The 16700-nt window shown below is 50.5% G+C and overlaps 1 protein-coding gene across 4 annotated transcripts in view; it reads left to right on the top strand.

Moving 5' to 3' along the window:
- The window catches only part of LOC131211778 (uncharacterized), a 91795-nt gene extending 81241 nt beyond the window's left edge, over window positions 1-10554 (top strand). For all 4 annotated transcript variants that reach the window (XM_058205387.1, XM_058205389.1, XM_058205388.1 and 1 more), the window contains 5 exons: window positions 5062-5123; window positions 5208-6166; window positions 6230-6668; window positions 6745-6905; window positions 7345-10554. In XM_058205387.1, the coding sequence (XP_058061370.1) occupies window positions 5062-5123; window positions 5208-6166; window positions 6230-6668; window positions 6745-6905; window positions 7345-9241 (3518 nt within the window). In that variant the 3' untranslated portion in view covers window positions 9242-10554. The remainder of the gene's footprint in view (window positions 1-5061; window positions 5124-5207; window positions 6167-6229; window positions 6669-6744; window positions 6906-7344) is intronic.
- Window positions 10555-16700: the final 6146 nt, after the last annotated feature.

Genomic DNA, 16700 nt, shown 5'->3' with positions numbered 1-16700 from the left:
TAAAAAAGTGGCTGGCGCGCTGGCTGGCTGGCGGCTAGTGGCGCTGCGTACCGTAATTGATTGCATTCAGTCAGCCAGCCAGCCAGTGGAGACACGGGCTTCGTGACTTCTTTTCTGGCGTGACGCTGACGTGCACTTGGTTTCGTCGCAAACGCAGCCAAACAGAATTATGCTGCAAATTAATCGAATGAAAATAAGCACCAGCACTCAGCGAATCACGGGCTCCCCGAGCCGCCGATTCAATGGCGCTTCTGATTGAAAAGCCCGGCTCGGGAAAATTGAGTTCATCAGTAAATGAGCTTAAACGAAAGCCAGCAGCCACCATGGCACGGTTCCAAGCAGCTCAACTGTCGGTCTGTCTGTCGGTCGGTCGGTTGGTCGATTGCAAGTTTTTCCTCTTTTCCCAAACCGATAACATTCAGAGACCATAAATCACGCCTTATCAGCAGCAGAGTAGTTTTTCAAGTACGGCCCATAGGCCATCGCCAGCCATGCTCAGAAGAACTATGCCTCAAACGCTTTCCCATGCGCTGCTTGATGGCCGGCATATAATTGAAATAACCAAAAATAAATAAAATAAAACCGGAAGGACCTTCCCCGGCATTGGAGCCTCAGTTATTTCAAGTGGAAAAGCTACTCCGGTGTCCTTTTATCATGCCCGGTGCAATCGGAAATTGAATCTACCTTTCGATTCTGCTGGCTGATCAAATGGAAAATCCAACGAAAACTCTCACACGAGTTCGAAGGACTCCCGAAGGAGTCCCAGCTTTCCAGCTTTCCGACGTTTCCGCACAGCTTCCGTTATCTTGCGATTTGGCTACCGATACCGGTGCCTGGTCGAAGAAAAATGGAGTGAAAATTAATTTCTTGCTCCCGTTCGATCCCATCCTGGTCGTTGGGTGAAGTTCCGGTCGGGCTGGTACCTGTAGGTGAAAAGTACAGATTCAATCTCAGCACTTGCACTCTACGATCAGCATGCCCGGTGCATGCAGGATGCAGATTAGAAGGCACTTTCAGTATTTTCAACCTGCTAAAACGTACTCATCCATGCATACCGATGCTGCGAGTGAAACGAAGCTCACATCAATATTCAATATTTTGATTTTGGAAAAAAGGAAAACAATCGCATTTCTAAACCCACCCATATTGAGATGCATGTTTTATCAGGCTCTCCTCTGCTTGCACACATATTAATCTACGTGAGTGCAACTAAATTGTGCCTTGTGGGCTGTAAAAGGACTCGCAATCCGGTCGGCTGGCGTTCCGAGTTTGCACTGCGTGTTTTAATTATGAAGCAAATTAATATAATTACCGTAGGATATACGGGGTGTGTTCGGGTTTGAAGACATACCAGAGCCGCGAGCTTCATTAGCGGAGCGGCCGAATCATTTGTTACTATCCTGCTACAAACATACTGCTGTCAGCAACAGCAGCAGCAGCGTGGAGCCTGTTAATGACACAACTTATGATTTCATTAATTTGCTTCTCCCAGAGCAGCCAGCCAGCGGCAGACGCAACACGATTATCTCACCGACCCTCTCCGGGAATGGCGCGTGTTATTTTCGCATCTTATCACATTGCGTGTCACAGCATCTTGAAGATGGTAATTTGTAGCCCGTCATTAGCGTGAAGGTGAAGTCATAATTTACTGTCAGGATATGGGTGGCAGGCGCTCTTCCTCATCGCTTCCGGAGCGTGCGGATTCGATACACTATCAGCTTTATCGATACGCACATACCGGGCATCAGAGTGCACGGGTACCAATTAGCACGCGGTGAGGTCGGTTTCCGGAAGTCGCCCGTGGACCGACTTTTTCTCGCCCCGGGGAGGACATTCCAGGCGCATTTGCGCCCTGCGTTCGGGTGGTCAAGACGCGGACGAGCAGCAGCAGCAGCACAATCCAATCACTGTCCAATTACTGTCAACCGATAACCGGGGAGCGAAAGTGAGCCCGTTAACTAGCGCCAGTACCCGGCAACCGAGACGTGCCCGTCATGAGCCACAAGCCGCGCGTACGGATTCGTGAGGTCGTGAAGTTTGCCAGGTAGCGAAAGTGATGACGTCCGCAATGCCGTTCTCGTTGCTCACGGATAAAATGGGAAATTGCATCGCGCGCGGACTCAGCGAACTGCAACCTCCGTTTTTTTTATTTCGCAGGATTGCCAGTGTTTTTCTTCGCACACAATTTGCACAATCTTCTGCGGCACGTTCCGGCAGCAACAAAACTGGCCAGTTTCAAGCCGGGGAACGGATCTCCCGATAAAGGACCATCGAATGCAAATCGCGATCGTAAGCGCAAACCGCGCGATTTTATTTCATTTTTTCTCTATGTTTCCCTTCTCGGTGGTTTCATAAAAATGCAAACCACGTGCCGGTCGCTGCAACGCCGCACGCGAAGCCGAACGAATGCACAAGGATGCACTTTTTGTGACGGTACTGCCCCTCTCTCTCTCTCTCTCTATCGCTCCATCAGCCCAGTGTTCACTTTCCAATTCAGAAAATGCCTATTTGCGTTTGGCGAGTGTGGCCTCGCGTCGAGAAAAACGGTGGAAATTTGGTATTCATTTCCCGGACGTGCCGGTGAACCTTTTCCCGGTTTATGATATGGTTCGAGGGTTCCGTTTTTTTTTTGCGCGCGAAGTGCACGTTTCTTCTCGAGAAAAATAGAGGACCGAAACGCTGGCAGTTTTAGTTGTGGTGCAATTTTCGTGTTTTTTTTTCGCCCGCTCTATAATATTTATGCCACGGGCTTTTTTGGGGTTTAATATTATTCGATAAACAAGTTGAGCGGAGGACTGCGTTTGGGTGTGTTTCGGGACTCTATGTGCATCATATGGTTCACTGGAGCATGCTGGAGCATAGTTGCATTTGCGAGGTGCACACTGATTCATAATTAATTTCCGCTTCTTTCTCACCGTGTTACGCTCTTCTTCCGTTCGCTGTGCTCACGATAGAGTTACTGAACTGGATCTTAATCGATGTTCTTTGGTTGAGATTATTTATGGATTACTGATCGATTGGCCTACAGTAATATCGGATCGTAGACCTATTCGAAACAGAGCATGAAAGTATGGACATGACAAATAAAAGGAAAATATTTTAAATTCAATTGGCCTACGTATAAATGCGCTCACAAGATAATATACAAAGCAAAGATTAAGCGTTACAGTTTCAAACCGAAACGAGTAGGACAATATAGGATCAAGGCGTTTGAATTCGAAGCTTACGTTTGATTATTTCTACAACAAAGCACCGAAATCCCGTTCGGTTTCCATTTCGTTTGTTACGATACTTCCTGGTGAAATCAATTTTTTTTGTACTTCCTCATAATCGACCGTTGTGCTGAATTTTGTGATGTATGTATTGGGGCAGTACCATTCGCATGAATCGTCTCTCGTAATCCTGTTTGCCATAAACCGATAAATCCCGGGCCAAACATTATCATTTCACAACGCAGCGTCATCCCGTTGTCCGTGGAAATCGGGTGCCCGCTGACCGAAAGGCGCCACCGTCAAAAAGGGTGCACCGTTTCGCTCGACAGCTAAAGGTCCTTCGCATAATTTTTTTGCAGTTTTGAAGCAGTTGAGTAATTAAAATTGAATAGCTCTTCGCGAATGATTTATGAACCACCAACGCGAGCGCCGATGGAGTCCCACAGCCACCGAGGCTCGTTGGATGACTCTTTGAAGTTTAATTAAATTTTTCATTTATTGCTATTTAACATACCCCACCGGAGAAGGGGTCAATTTTATCGTCCGACAGCATAATAAGGAGGAAAACCGGCGCCGACCAAAAGCTGGCTGGCCTGGCCGGAAGTGGTGCAAAAAAAATTGTACATACGGCGCAAGAAGTAGTTGAAACAAAAAAATGGGAACGAGAATAAATCCTCACCGCTGGTAATGATAATGATGATGCAAATTGGTCGATATTCACTTGTTTTCAGTCCCCATATGTAGGCCCGAATAAAATGACGCGTTTTTCGTACCGATCCCTTGCTTCCGGGACACACGTTCTTTCCGACATTTCAGGCTGCTTGTGAGCCCTCGGCCCTCCAGGGACGGGCTTGCGTGCAGTATGGGGTCATTAATTTTATTTATTTTACCCGCAAGTGCGCTTGGCACACCGAAAGTAAATGATGCTTCACGTTGGCCCGGAACTCATATCACCTGCAGCGGATCACTGGAGCATTGATGTTTCGATTACGGGCCGAAAAAAGAATAAATAAGAACCACCAACCAGGCCTTGTCGTGGTACGATAAATTGAAATAAATTGATCTGCTGACGTGGCCGCCACCGCCGCCGGGGTCAAGCAGCGGATCGAAGGGCAGCGGAGAACGGAGTGGGATGGAAATTAATTGTTCCGAAAACAAATATTTTTTCCGCAATGGCTGTCGGACAGAAATGGTGGCATGAGTAGTGTGTGGTCGTAGTTTTGTTGAAGTGGTTCATTCCAGTAATTACGTCAAACATTACGAGCTGTTTAACGTGTATATATTCTACGCACACACAAAAACCTATTTGAGCTAACATAATGATACGGCAAGTGATAACCCATTGTTGCTGACACTTTATGATTGGATTTAAGATTGAAAATGTTAAAGCCCTGGAAATACTAATCACTTCCAGCAGCGCCGGATGGGCCACTCCTTAGCTTCAAATACTTTCAAATTTGGATCGGTGCTATTCCAATGCCCGTTCCAATTACAATCAACCCGGAAGCAACCCGAGGTATGCAACCTGCTGCCGACCTACGATAACTTTACAAGAACCTCTCTCGTCAGGAGCGCCCGCGTGGCAAATAGGTGAACAGAAATTACCACCTCCGGAGGACCGTTCCCACTTTCATTTCCATAAATCAACATTCCAGCCGTGGCTGCTCGTCCAGGGCCCTACAATTAATCCGCTCGGTGGACCGGCCAGCAGCACGGAGCAGCAGTAGTAGTTGTTGTTAACCTTCCCTCGAACGGGGAACCTTCGCGTAGAGTAGAACACACTCCTTGGCACCAGTGCAGCACGCCTTTCACACACCTTTCTCTCTCTCTCTCTTTCTATCTTGGGCAGGTTCCGCCTTGATGAACATCGTCGGCGTGTACAAAGAGATCCAGGACCAGCACATGAACATCGTAGGTTGATTGCGCCGTCGGCGGATCGCGTTCCGTTTTTTTTTGTCTGTTCGATTTCACTAACCGATCTCCATCCCATTGCAGCTGAAAGCCTTCTACGTGGATCTGCTGGTGCCGCTCGAGACGAACCTGGAAAAGGACACCAAGGTGGTGCAGTTCGAGCAGAAGAAGTTTCTCCAGCAGCACAAGATGCGCTCGGACAGCTACAGCAAGGCGGCCGGCACGATGAAGAAGTACCGGAAGAAGAACTCGAAGAACACGCCCAAGGAGGCGGAGAAGGAGATCAAGAGCATCCAGGCGTTCGAGGAGGAGAAACACAAGCTGGACCAGTTCTGCGAGCACAGCCTCAAGAACGCGATGACGCAGGAGCGGCGCCGGTACGGGTTCGTGCTCGAGCGCCAGTGCTCGCTGGCCAAGCACTGGATGGCGTACCACCACTCCGGGCACGTGATCATCGAGAAGTCGCTGGAGCACTGGAACGATGTGGCCGCGACGCGTGAATTTTTGCCCCCGAACGTCGAGAACATGTTCAGCGCCAAGCAGACGCTGCGGGACGTCGAGGACGAGGACGACGACGAGGACCGGGAGTCGATCGCTTCGCAGCTCCGCAAAACACGCTCAATCGACGCGTCCTGCCTCGATATGCGTTCGCTGGCCGACGTGGCCAACAGTACCCTGCAGATGCCGCGCGCCAAGTCGGAGTTTAATCTGAACAACAACCACGGTCCGATGGCCGGAAACGGTATGATGATGAGGGGGGGTGATGGCGGCGCCGGTCACCATCACAACCACACTGCGATGATGCTGATGGCCAGCGGGGGCGGCGGCAAACCGGACATTTCACACTGGGAGCGACCGACGGTGAAGGCCCTCTACGCGTACCTGTCGTCGGGCGAGAACCAGCTCAGCTTCCTGGAGGGCGACCGCATCGCGCTGGTCGGTGACCGGGCCAAGGGCTGGCAGTTTGGGGAGAACCTGCGGACGCAGAAGTTTGGCTGGTTCCCGATTGCGTACGCCGAAACGGAACGAGACGACAAGGAAAGGTGAGTCGCTCGAGTCGGTGTCTGAGTTGATGTAGAAAAATTCAAATTCTGTGTCCTTTTTAGCATCAGCGAGTGGGTGAAGGCTCCACCGAGCGATATCGAGATCGAGAACACACCGGACACTTCGCTCGAGAGCACGCTGGTCGATGACAGTCTGTCGAAGATGAGCACCTCGTATCACGGTGGTGGCGGAGAGGACGGATCGCCGACGCGCATGTTCGGGGACACGATCCAGTACCGGCAGTCGAAGCAATTCCGGCGACTGTCACGTGGCGAGAAGCCACCGAAACCGGGGCCACCACCACAGCTGCCGGCTCCCGTGCCGACGCCCGTGGTGCCGAACAGCTACAATGGCACCAAGCAGCGCCACGATGGACCCGCCGGACCGAGTGGTGTGTCGGGGGTAGGGATTCCACAGTCGAACAGCTTCTCCTCGGCCGGAGCACCACCGATGGCGGACAAGCGTAAATCCGGCTCGGCCACGATGAACTTCAGCAAACCAGTAAGATCCAGCTTCAGCTTCCAACGTACGACTCCAAACTGATCCGATCCTCGATCTTCTTCCTCTCACCCAGCAGCCCCAATCGAGCAGCAATCAAAAACCGAAAGCATCCCGCAACGGAATGGCCAGTGCCTCGCTACACAGTAGCAACGACAGTGGATTCTCGAACGAACCACAGCCGCAACCGGAAGCCGATCTGTACTCCGACGAGGAACCGGTCAACCGAGTGCCAATCAGGTATGTCTGCACCGTTTTACCGCTAGGATACTGGAGTCAAGTAGTAAGCAATCTGCATTTCGTTCACGCTCACTAACCGATGGAACTGGCTTTCGGTGGGATGGTTGTACTAAAAGCGAATGGTTTGAACTAACGATTAATGTTAAAAACTAACGGTCTGGGATTTTGGAATCCTTCTAATGTTAGTTCCTTCAAATGCTTATACTGTCAATTTTGTACTAATGAAAAGTGTAATTGGAAGTGGTAACTCACGCCGGAGTTGGTGTGCTTTCTGGTGTAAAGGATCTAGCTTAAAACACGTCTCGGGTGCGGACAGCGGCACTGCACTAAAATTGTATTATAGCAAAATGGCTCACCGGACATCAGTTGGTAACTGGCATAGAACTTAGTTTCTGTTCGAAACCATTACATCACCCCTAAACTCAACTCATCGTAACAGGACGGCCCGTTCGGAGAAGAACCTGCTGAACGATCACCCGATGAGCCGCTCGAACGGTGGTCCTTCGTCCCGGTACGACGAGGACGACCTGTACGGTACGATCGTACCGCCTCGGCCCCGCCAGCACAGCCAGATGATGATGCGTCAGGCCAACAGCTACGGAAACATCGCCGAAAGCCAATCAGGAACGCTGGAGTACGGGTACCGTTCGCGCACCCGACTCTCGGACGGAAGCAACGGTGCCCAGGCCAACCAGAGCGACTCGCAGAAGATCAAGCGCACCAAGTCGTTCTGGAAGTTTTCCAAATCCGAGGACCACATCCTCGAGGGGATGGCCATGTGGAAGCACAACGACATCATACCGACGGGGCGCGAGAAGCGCGAGATGGAAAAGAAGGAGGCCACGCTGAAGCGCAACATGCGCAAAAAGGAGCAGATCGAGAAGCAGAAACAGAAGGAAATGGTCGCTGCCAAAGCGGAGGAGGAACAGCAGCAACAGCAACAGCAGCAGCAGACGCAACGTCGCAAGGATCGTGGCAACCCGCCGAACCCCGGGTTGATGGACGGTGGCAGCAACACCAACACGCTGGTGCGCTCCGGCAACAACCGTGAGTCACGGGAGCGCGATCGTGAGCAGAGTGCGCCGATGATGCGTGAACGACCGCACAGCATCGCGATGATGCCGGAGCAGGAGAAGTTCCCGATCACCAAGTCCGACATCGACAAGCGTATCTCGAAGATTGATCAGGAGTTCCACCAGCAGAAGAAGTCGAGCCGGGCAGGCGGCGAGCCGGACTCGCGGAAGCCTTCGAAGGCGGGCGGAAAGGGCAACGACACGAACAACAACAGTAACCACAATCGCCACAGCTACGCCGGTGATCGGGATCACGTGCACCAACATCATCACCAGCACCAGAGCCAACAGCGACAGGACGAGCAGGCGATCTACGGTGACTCGACGGGGATGGCGGCGGTGAGTGGTAAGGGCGCCAAGGACAAATACCGCACGGCGGAACGTGAGACGAGCGCGAAGAATCGCAACAACGATGCGCTGAACAAGTACTACCAGGACCAAACGTTCGACGACTTCTCGATCATCCCGAGCGACTCGATCATGATGCAGGACACGAGCTTCTACGATGACGACGGCATGATGGACGACATGATGCTGATGAAGACGGTGCGCCGGAAGGAGATCCTGAAGCAGTACTACTCGAGCGGTACCGACACGGAGCGCAACTCGTCCAGCTCGGATCCGTACGATTGTATCGTGGTGGACGATCATCTGGTGGCGACCGGGGGCGAGATGATGATGATGCGTCGTGGTGGCGGTGGCGGCGGCGAAGGTGGTAAGGGTCGTGGGGACCGGAAGTCACATGGCGGTGCCACCGACGGTGGTATGATGCGACGGGTCGGGACGAGCGACAAAAAAGGAGCGTCGGGCGCGGATGATAAGATGAGCTTTTCCACGTTCCGTGGGGCGGCGTCCGGAGGGAACGAGGGTGGACGAATGGGACGGCACGGTGACGATGATGATGATGACGACACGATGATGGCCACGATGACGCTGGATGATGAGCTGATGGAGGATGAACCGCGCCAACAGATGATGACTCGGGATCGGCGATCGAAGGGCTCGAAGCTGAACGGAGCGAACGGAGGACAGTCCGGGCTGGGCGAGTCGGAACAGGAATCGCGCATCAGTGCCAAGATGCAGAGCAACGGGCAGCAACATCACCAGCAGCAGCAGCAACACCAACAGCACCAGCATCAGCACCAGCAGCAGCATCAGCAAAAACGCAAGTCCACCAAATCGATCGCCTCGGACGGGAAGGCGTATGGGCCGTGGTACGACCTCTGGGGCACGGACAGCTCCGTGCACAATCAGAAGCTGTAGGGGCCTCGCGGCCCCGCGAACGGGTTAATCAATCTTTATCGCTGGCGTAAAGATTGCTTTCAGCCGCACAGGGAACACACTCCATAATCACAAAGTGCTAACAATTTTCACCGGACCTTAACCTCACCTAGACGCAGTAGTAGTTGCGCACTTTGCGCTCCTCACAACAACGCAGTGTTGGACCAAAACGTTCACCAAAACCCAAACGACCGTAGGATTAACGAACGCACGTTCTCCCATCCCAACAGAGCATCAACCAACCAAACGCACCCTTTCGGCGGCAACCTCACAGCGCAAGCGACAACGGCTGATCGCGGAAACGATCGCGAAAGCCACAGAAATGATTACCACCATTGAGCAACCGATTCCCAAAATACCGCAAATTGCTGTAGGATAGAGCTTAGGGCCTTCTAGCGTTTATTTAATTGTTTCGTTTTGAATGAATGATGTAGTTGTTTGTTCCGAATCGAACAACATTCCGAACACATTCCCCGTTAGGCATTAAGGATTACCCTGTTACTCGGTTATAACCACTATTTGTTTCGTTTTCTTATTATCAAATTTTATTTCTGGTTACGGGATGCATTATGCAGTGTTATGCGCTATTGTGTTTTTCGTTTGTCTACACGCTTTCTTCTAACGACACCGTGCGACACGGTGGAGCAGAATTTCCGGAGAATCGACGAACCGGTTCCGGGTTCTAGTAGTCAGTATTTGATTTTGACGGAAGCAAGCAGCAAGGTGTATGTCGAGAGAGGAGAACGCGCTCCGCTCGAAATAAGCGGAAGAGAGACACAAATGAGTTACATTTCATTAAACAGTAGCATTAGTTTATACTGCAAACAGAAGTTAATGTGCCAATAGTGTGCGAATTGTTCGCAGTCGAGAAGTGTGGAGAGAGTGACGATGACGATGCAGGAAGTAGAGAGAATAGGCTTAAGAATACCTCATGTAATACAAGTTTCAAAATTTGTAAGACACCATTTTATGTACAGCTGCAACGGTGGAGATGATCCCATTGCAAATTGCCGCACAAATGGGGCACGGTTTGCGATGTGCAAAAATCTGTAAGGTTATCCGACGGCAGTCCGGCCGATCATTCCAGAAAAAAATATTATCGATAATCCTTAGACAGTACTGTCGTAGCGGTAAACCCATGTATTACACATAGTCATCATGTTGTAACAATTGTTCGTGTTAATTTAATACAGACAAGGAAAGGATGTCGTCAGTGGCACCCGGCAGATGCGCATTGTGCGCGGCGTTGGCGGGTTTTGAAGAAGTTGTGTGTTTGTATGATTGTACCATTTCTTAACGTCAATAAAGTTATGCTAGTGACAAGTGTTTCCGTGTGCTATGATACGGTTGTATCCTTTTAAGTGGTTTATATGTTTGGATAATTTCTTCCCCTATAATTGAACGAACAGTATTGGTTATTTCGGGTCACTCTCCAATTCCACATCTTAACTGATGTTGAGTGTGATTTCGAATGCCGAATTTCGTACAAAAGGAAAAACGTCTGCAGAAAAACTCCCGGCGTTTCCATCCGATCGGAAAAGTTTAACTGCCAATTTGTGTTTCAAACCGTGCATTGCTGTTGCATACTTTAAGGCGCTCATCGGTCGTGCGATGTTTTTCGATGTCGATGTTGCAGCCATTCAAACATCGCCAAACGGGAAAACGGCGCTCTGTTCTGCGCTATTATTACGCTTGCTGCTGCTGCCGTATCCTTTCGGAAGCCCACAAACCTGACTGGCACTTGGTCGCGACAGTGTTCCGTTGGTTTTTTTTTTGGTTTGTTGCCTTTTTAATGGCCGTACGGTGGTAGCGCAAACACAGACAGGCCATCCTGACAGACGGATCCTTTCGAGCGCTTATCGCATTCCGTCGCTCTCTATCTACGCCCGAAGCGAAGCACATCCTTCAAAGGGCACGGTGACACACGAAAACAACACACGAAACTGTGCAAAAAGCAAACAACGCACAGCGTGTTTGTGCCCCCGTGGGCCAGCGGCCATTTCCGGGAGCTGCACGAGCTTAGATAAAAGTGTGCCAATATTGACTCTCGGTTGCCTGCCATCGTTAGCTCGGGGCGGTCCAATCCGAGCTGATCCTTTTCCGCAAAATGTATGTGACCGTAATTGCTACAGTTTTCAGCGATAAAACACTTTCCTCCGGAATTCTGTTTGTGTTACAATCAAACGAGGAACAAACAGCGAACCAGCGTTTGTTTGTACAGGCTCAAATTGAACTGATTTGTAAAGTGGGACGTTTTCGGATTTGACGTTAATTGATTGCTTCATTTTGTGAATAATTTATTCCCCTGTCACCGGGGAGCGCCAGGACTTCAATGCCATGAGCTATGATTTATCTCCATCTAATCGGGCGAACTGTCAATTATCGGTCAGCAGATTGAACGAAATGCAGATGAACTGTGGGCAGTGATTTAATGACAAACCAGCCCATTTTACAACCCATTTCCGGCCAACTGTCTATCTGTCGCCTTTGCACTCACTTTAAAACCATTAACTTTTACCAATGCTGCTCCGGATGCTGCTTCGGATGTCCTTTTGATTCGGCGTCGCCCAGGGCGGCCCAGTTTGCGACGGTAAAACTGCGCACGACCAAGACCAACGACCGGTCGGCGCCGATCATAAGATAATTAAAGGCCATCGGAGAGCTGCCCTCTCCGGAGCCCATCGCCATCATCCGCCCGTCCAGCCGTGGGCCCAGCATCGGCCCCGGTCCCGCAACACCTTCGTCAACACCCGCCCGTACCCAGCTATCCGGCCTAGAGTGCTGTGGCCCCATCCTGCCCTTGGCCGCGTCAGCCACCACCATTCCGGGTGTCCTGGCAGGCATGCCGGAACCACTCCGTCCCAGCGCCACCGACACCGGCGAGCCGCCGGCCGAGATGGTGCAACAACATTAAGTGCATCGTTGCGCAACCGACCGGAAGTCTTCGGTCCCGGTCCGTCACGAATCAGTGAGTTCGACCATTCCCGTCTCATCCTTCGACCAGTCCGTCCGATGTCCTTTTCTTGCCAGTAACCGGACAACGAAATGCTGTTTCTGTTTCGCTCGGAAACTCCGAATCACTCGAGCCGAAACCGACCGTAATGGACCGAGATCGAGATCTGTGTCCCTTAAGCAGGGCTTCTGTGGAGGAATGTCCACACTTCCAGCTGCAGTCGATGAAGGCCAGGAGGTCAGGAGAAGGGCGGTGAAGAATTTAATTGGAATGCTGTACCGTTTTTAGTAGTCCAGTCGGAGAGTCCGAGCCTTGACGATGATTGACTTTCGGAGCAATTAAAGACCGCCGGAAGGCACAGTAATTAAATCGAACTGCCATCGGTTCGTCCTTTTTTCTGTTCGGTCCATTTGGACTGCCTTCAGTTCCGAAGGAAGTCCTTTAGAAGTTGGCAGGAGTGGTGCGATAGAAAATCAACAATCAAATAGATCGCAAAGTTAATGCCGAGGCTATTCGGAGCGATACACACATCAATCATTAGTAATGAAATCAAACGGCCACTGGTGAAGTTGACCGAAAGCGATTAACTCGACAAGACAAGCGTCAAGGGGGCGATTAGGCAGCGACTATGAATCAAACGTGAAACATAATAAACGACGGCCATAAAAGGAGCAGCAGTCTTTAACGGACGACCTACAACGATTGCCAAGAACTTCAGACTCAGAATTGGATAGAAAAAGAATATTTTTATCAGTTTTATACTATTTTATAATGGCTGGACGCTGGATGTTTGTTGTGTGTCGAGACACCGTCACCGCGTTATCGCCACTCGAAAGCGGCCAGGTTCGACGCTGTCCCATAATCCAAGTGCAATCGGAAGTGTATGTTTTGCAAGATAAGACATCTTTGCAAATGTGAAGCCTTCACATTCATTCGGAGGTTCGCACGGTTTGTGGCTACTGCAACTGTATGTTGACCAACGCGAACCACACGCCCCACGGAGATTGGTCATGTAATCAAACAGAGGAAAAGTATGTTAACAAAATAAACTAACTCGTAAGAGAAGTTGAGGGTTGTAGATGTATCAATCCGAAAACAATAACGAGCATTATGTGGTAAGATTCAAATATTCAAATTTGTGTTAAACTACTTCCTTTTCATGAAACATTAGTAAATGTTTACTCAAATTTTCTAGTGCCATTTTCCGTACCTACGTTAGATGCTTTGACATTAATCTCTCTAAGTTTGGATTAAATCGATCATTCACTTTGGCCCGCTCAGTTCATCAACCTTTCTGTACAGGTCTTTATACTCCGTTTATTGGGGCTACAATGAAATTCATTTTGTTCCCATACATCCATTGATCGTGGCTGCGGCTGAAGTGGTCCTTGAGCTGTTCCAACAACGCCTCACACGCATATTGCTCCCTTTTGTCCAAAAACTCCACAAAAGATTCACATCCATCCGCACAGTAGTAGTTGGTGGGAAAGCAACACGTTGATGGCTCCGGGACACCTCAGCTAATCCCTGATCCGATTAACTACCAGCATGATTCGAGCCCGTGGATTTGGGGTCAATCAAAGACAACGTCGAATGCATATGCACTGCGGAATATTCGTTCTTTTCAATCGAGCGAGTTGAATCTCAACTCGTCATTAGAAACTAAACCGTAACTGCCACTTGTTGAGACTAATTCTTCATCCGTCAGCTCGTTGGAACCTGGGCAGTTTAGTTAATAGCTATGACGGGAAGCTATCCAGTGAGCAGTGGTGAGAATGAGACGAGCTGGCCATATTGGCAGTATCGTAAACTACACATCATTCCCCTTTCTGTGTGTTCCTAGTGTCCTGTAATGTTGACTGTCCTCAATGTCCCTCAATCTCTATCCGCGGCTGTGGTGCGATCTTCACCCCTATTTTGTCATCCTGTGCCCACACGTCACCTGCGAGTCCTGTGGCCACCGAGAGAAACCAATATGTCACCCTCGGACCCGGAGTTGCCGTGTCCGCATTCGAACAGTAGCCCGGATCCATTTTGTCATCGAATTTCGCTGCTCCCGAGCCTCAGGGACCCTTCGTTCGTTCGGGTCTTTATGCAGAACTGCATCATTACAATCGGTCCAGCCCGGTCAGCCGGAGAACCGGAGGTGAGGTACAGCAACCACAAGCCCCCACCCATCCGCCTGCACCTGCCCCGGGTCCAAGCTCGGTCCGCGCGGACCAAAACGGAAAACCCAAAACCCCCTTCGGAGCGCAGTTCAGTAGCCGTTGGCTTTCAATCAAGGAAACAGGTTTGGTTCCCGGGCCAGCGGACGGGCCCTTCGGCCCCCGGACCGTGTCCCGCCTGTGTCCGTATTTTTATTCTCTCTCTTTCTCTCTTTCTCCTTCTCTCTATCTCTCTTTCTCTCTCTCTTCTCTTTCTTCTTTTTATTTGCTGCCGTTCGCTTCTCGATTGAGTTCTGATTGCTGGCAGTGTGCTTCGCCTTCACTAATCCATCCCTTCGATCAAAAAGGTTGACTCGTCGCGACCACCCTCGCCCATGCCGCTCACCCCGGGGCCGCCACCGCGAGGACAACCCCGGATCGTCTTCCGTTGATGATGATGATAGGTTGTTGAAAAGAGGTCTGTTTTAGCTCTCTTTGAGTGGACGTTCGTACCGAGCTGCACGTCTGCAAGAGGGGAACCCAGGTCCCGGTCCCGGTCTTGGGCACCCAGCGGCAACACTTTAACCCCCCGCCGATGATCCTTCGGCTATGCTGCTGCGTGGTGGTGGTGCTGTCTGGTCAGTGTCTGGGTTCGTAGACAGGCTCTTTCCCCGCACATTTCGCTCATTGTCCTCGGCGTGGTCTCACTCTCGGCACGCACAGCGCGACCACAGCAATTACTACTATACGCTCCCCGCTGGACCCGGACCCGGACCCGGGCGCAGGTTACCTCACGTGAACAATTAGGTCGCCATCGGCAACGGGAGGGCCCGGGAGGGGGGACTTATTTGTTTGCCGTCCTCCGATCGACCGATCATCTCTCACTCGCCCTGCCCTCGCCCTGTCTGGCAGAGGTCCGATAGTTTCAATTTGTGGCTCTCGGATGCGGGTTCGATGGCGTGTCCCTGTTTCGACCGACGCCGTTCGGTGTCAATGTACGCGCGCGTGTGTGCTCTCGTTCTGTGGCCCGTTTTCGCCCGTCGGTTGTTGTTGGTCAACCGGACCCACTATGTTGTGGTCACGACCGGAGACGGGCAGACCTCTTCTCCTTTCGGTCCCTCACGCTTTTGGGAACCGTGTCTTAGTCACATTATCGTCATAATTGCACGCGGCCGGCCAGACCACTCTGCCGTGCCGAGTTTCGGGTTTGCTCTCCCCCACCACGCACACGAACCCAGCAGGTAACGTCCTGCGATAAGAGGCGGAGAAAAAGAGGAACTCCTGTTCCACTCTCAGCCAGAGGGGCTTAATAGAGAACACAGCAGATTGTTTTACTGCGCGGGTCCACCACAGTAACAATACACATGACGAACCTGTTTTTGCTTTGCTCAGGATTAGAAGTCGCGATCGGATTAGAACCCGTGATTGTCGCGTTGCTGGCCAATCACCTCGCTGTAGAAGGCTTAGTTGTGCGTTTTCACGATCCTTTTTTGATTTGAGTTTTTCATCACTCAGGAAGTTTTGTAATGCGCGAAAAATACGTCAATCGCTTGATGCAAGGTCTGGACTATACGGTGGATGCATTAAAACTTCCCAATCAAGCTCCCTGAGTTTCTGGCAAGTCACTAAAGACGTGTTTGATATATCGTTGTCCTGGTGGACCACAAAACCTTTTCTGTTGGCCTATTCTGTACGGTACAGCACTTGACAGTAAAGATCTGAATTTAGTGGTTGGCTACTCGGAAGCAACACATAATAAACGATTCCTTTCAAGTGCCACCACCATCCCAGTAGAACCTTCCAAGCCTTTGGGTCCTGGTCGATGCTCTGATTACTGAAATGCTGATCAACTTTGATTATTTCTGTGATTTTATCGACATTTTTGACGGTGGGTCTGTCGGTGCGAGTTGCAACTAAAAAATTACTGAAACGGGTCAACGGAACCAAAATTGCACATTACTAGCTGTTGGAGTATCGGCACCACAAACACCATGAACAATTTCAGCGGCCTAGCTTGAATTTTCGCCTTTATCGGACGAAAGTTGTAAAATGAACCGAATTTTCACTTCATTGACCTCCATTGTTAACACCCTGTAACTCACAAACGAATGGAACAAACAAAAAACAATGAATCACTAAAGGATGACTAAAGGCATCTAACGTGAAAAATCACGGTCACCGTGTAATAAACGTTATAAACTGTCCCGGCTGTTGTTGCTGACCATGTGTTGAACGATAAATGACTGGGCACATCTTTACAGTTCGACGTCAATTTTTCAACTGTCTTCGACTCTCTTCGGCCCTCTGTTTATTGATCATTAATTAGGTTCTTATGTACTATAAC

The sequence above is a fragment of the Anopheles bellator genome, chromosome 2 (assembly GCF_943735745.2).
Source record: "Anopheles bellator chromosome 2, idAnoBellAS_SP24_06.2, whole genome shotgun sequence".
Lineage (NCBI taxonomy): Eukaryota > Metazoa > Arthropoda > Insecta > Diptera > Culicidae > Anopheles > Anopheles bellator.
The sequence above is the reverse complement of the archived record's forward strand: the minus strand, read 5'-3'. Positions and strand labels throughout refer to the sequence as shown.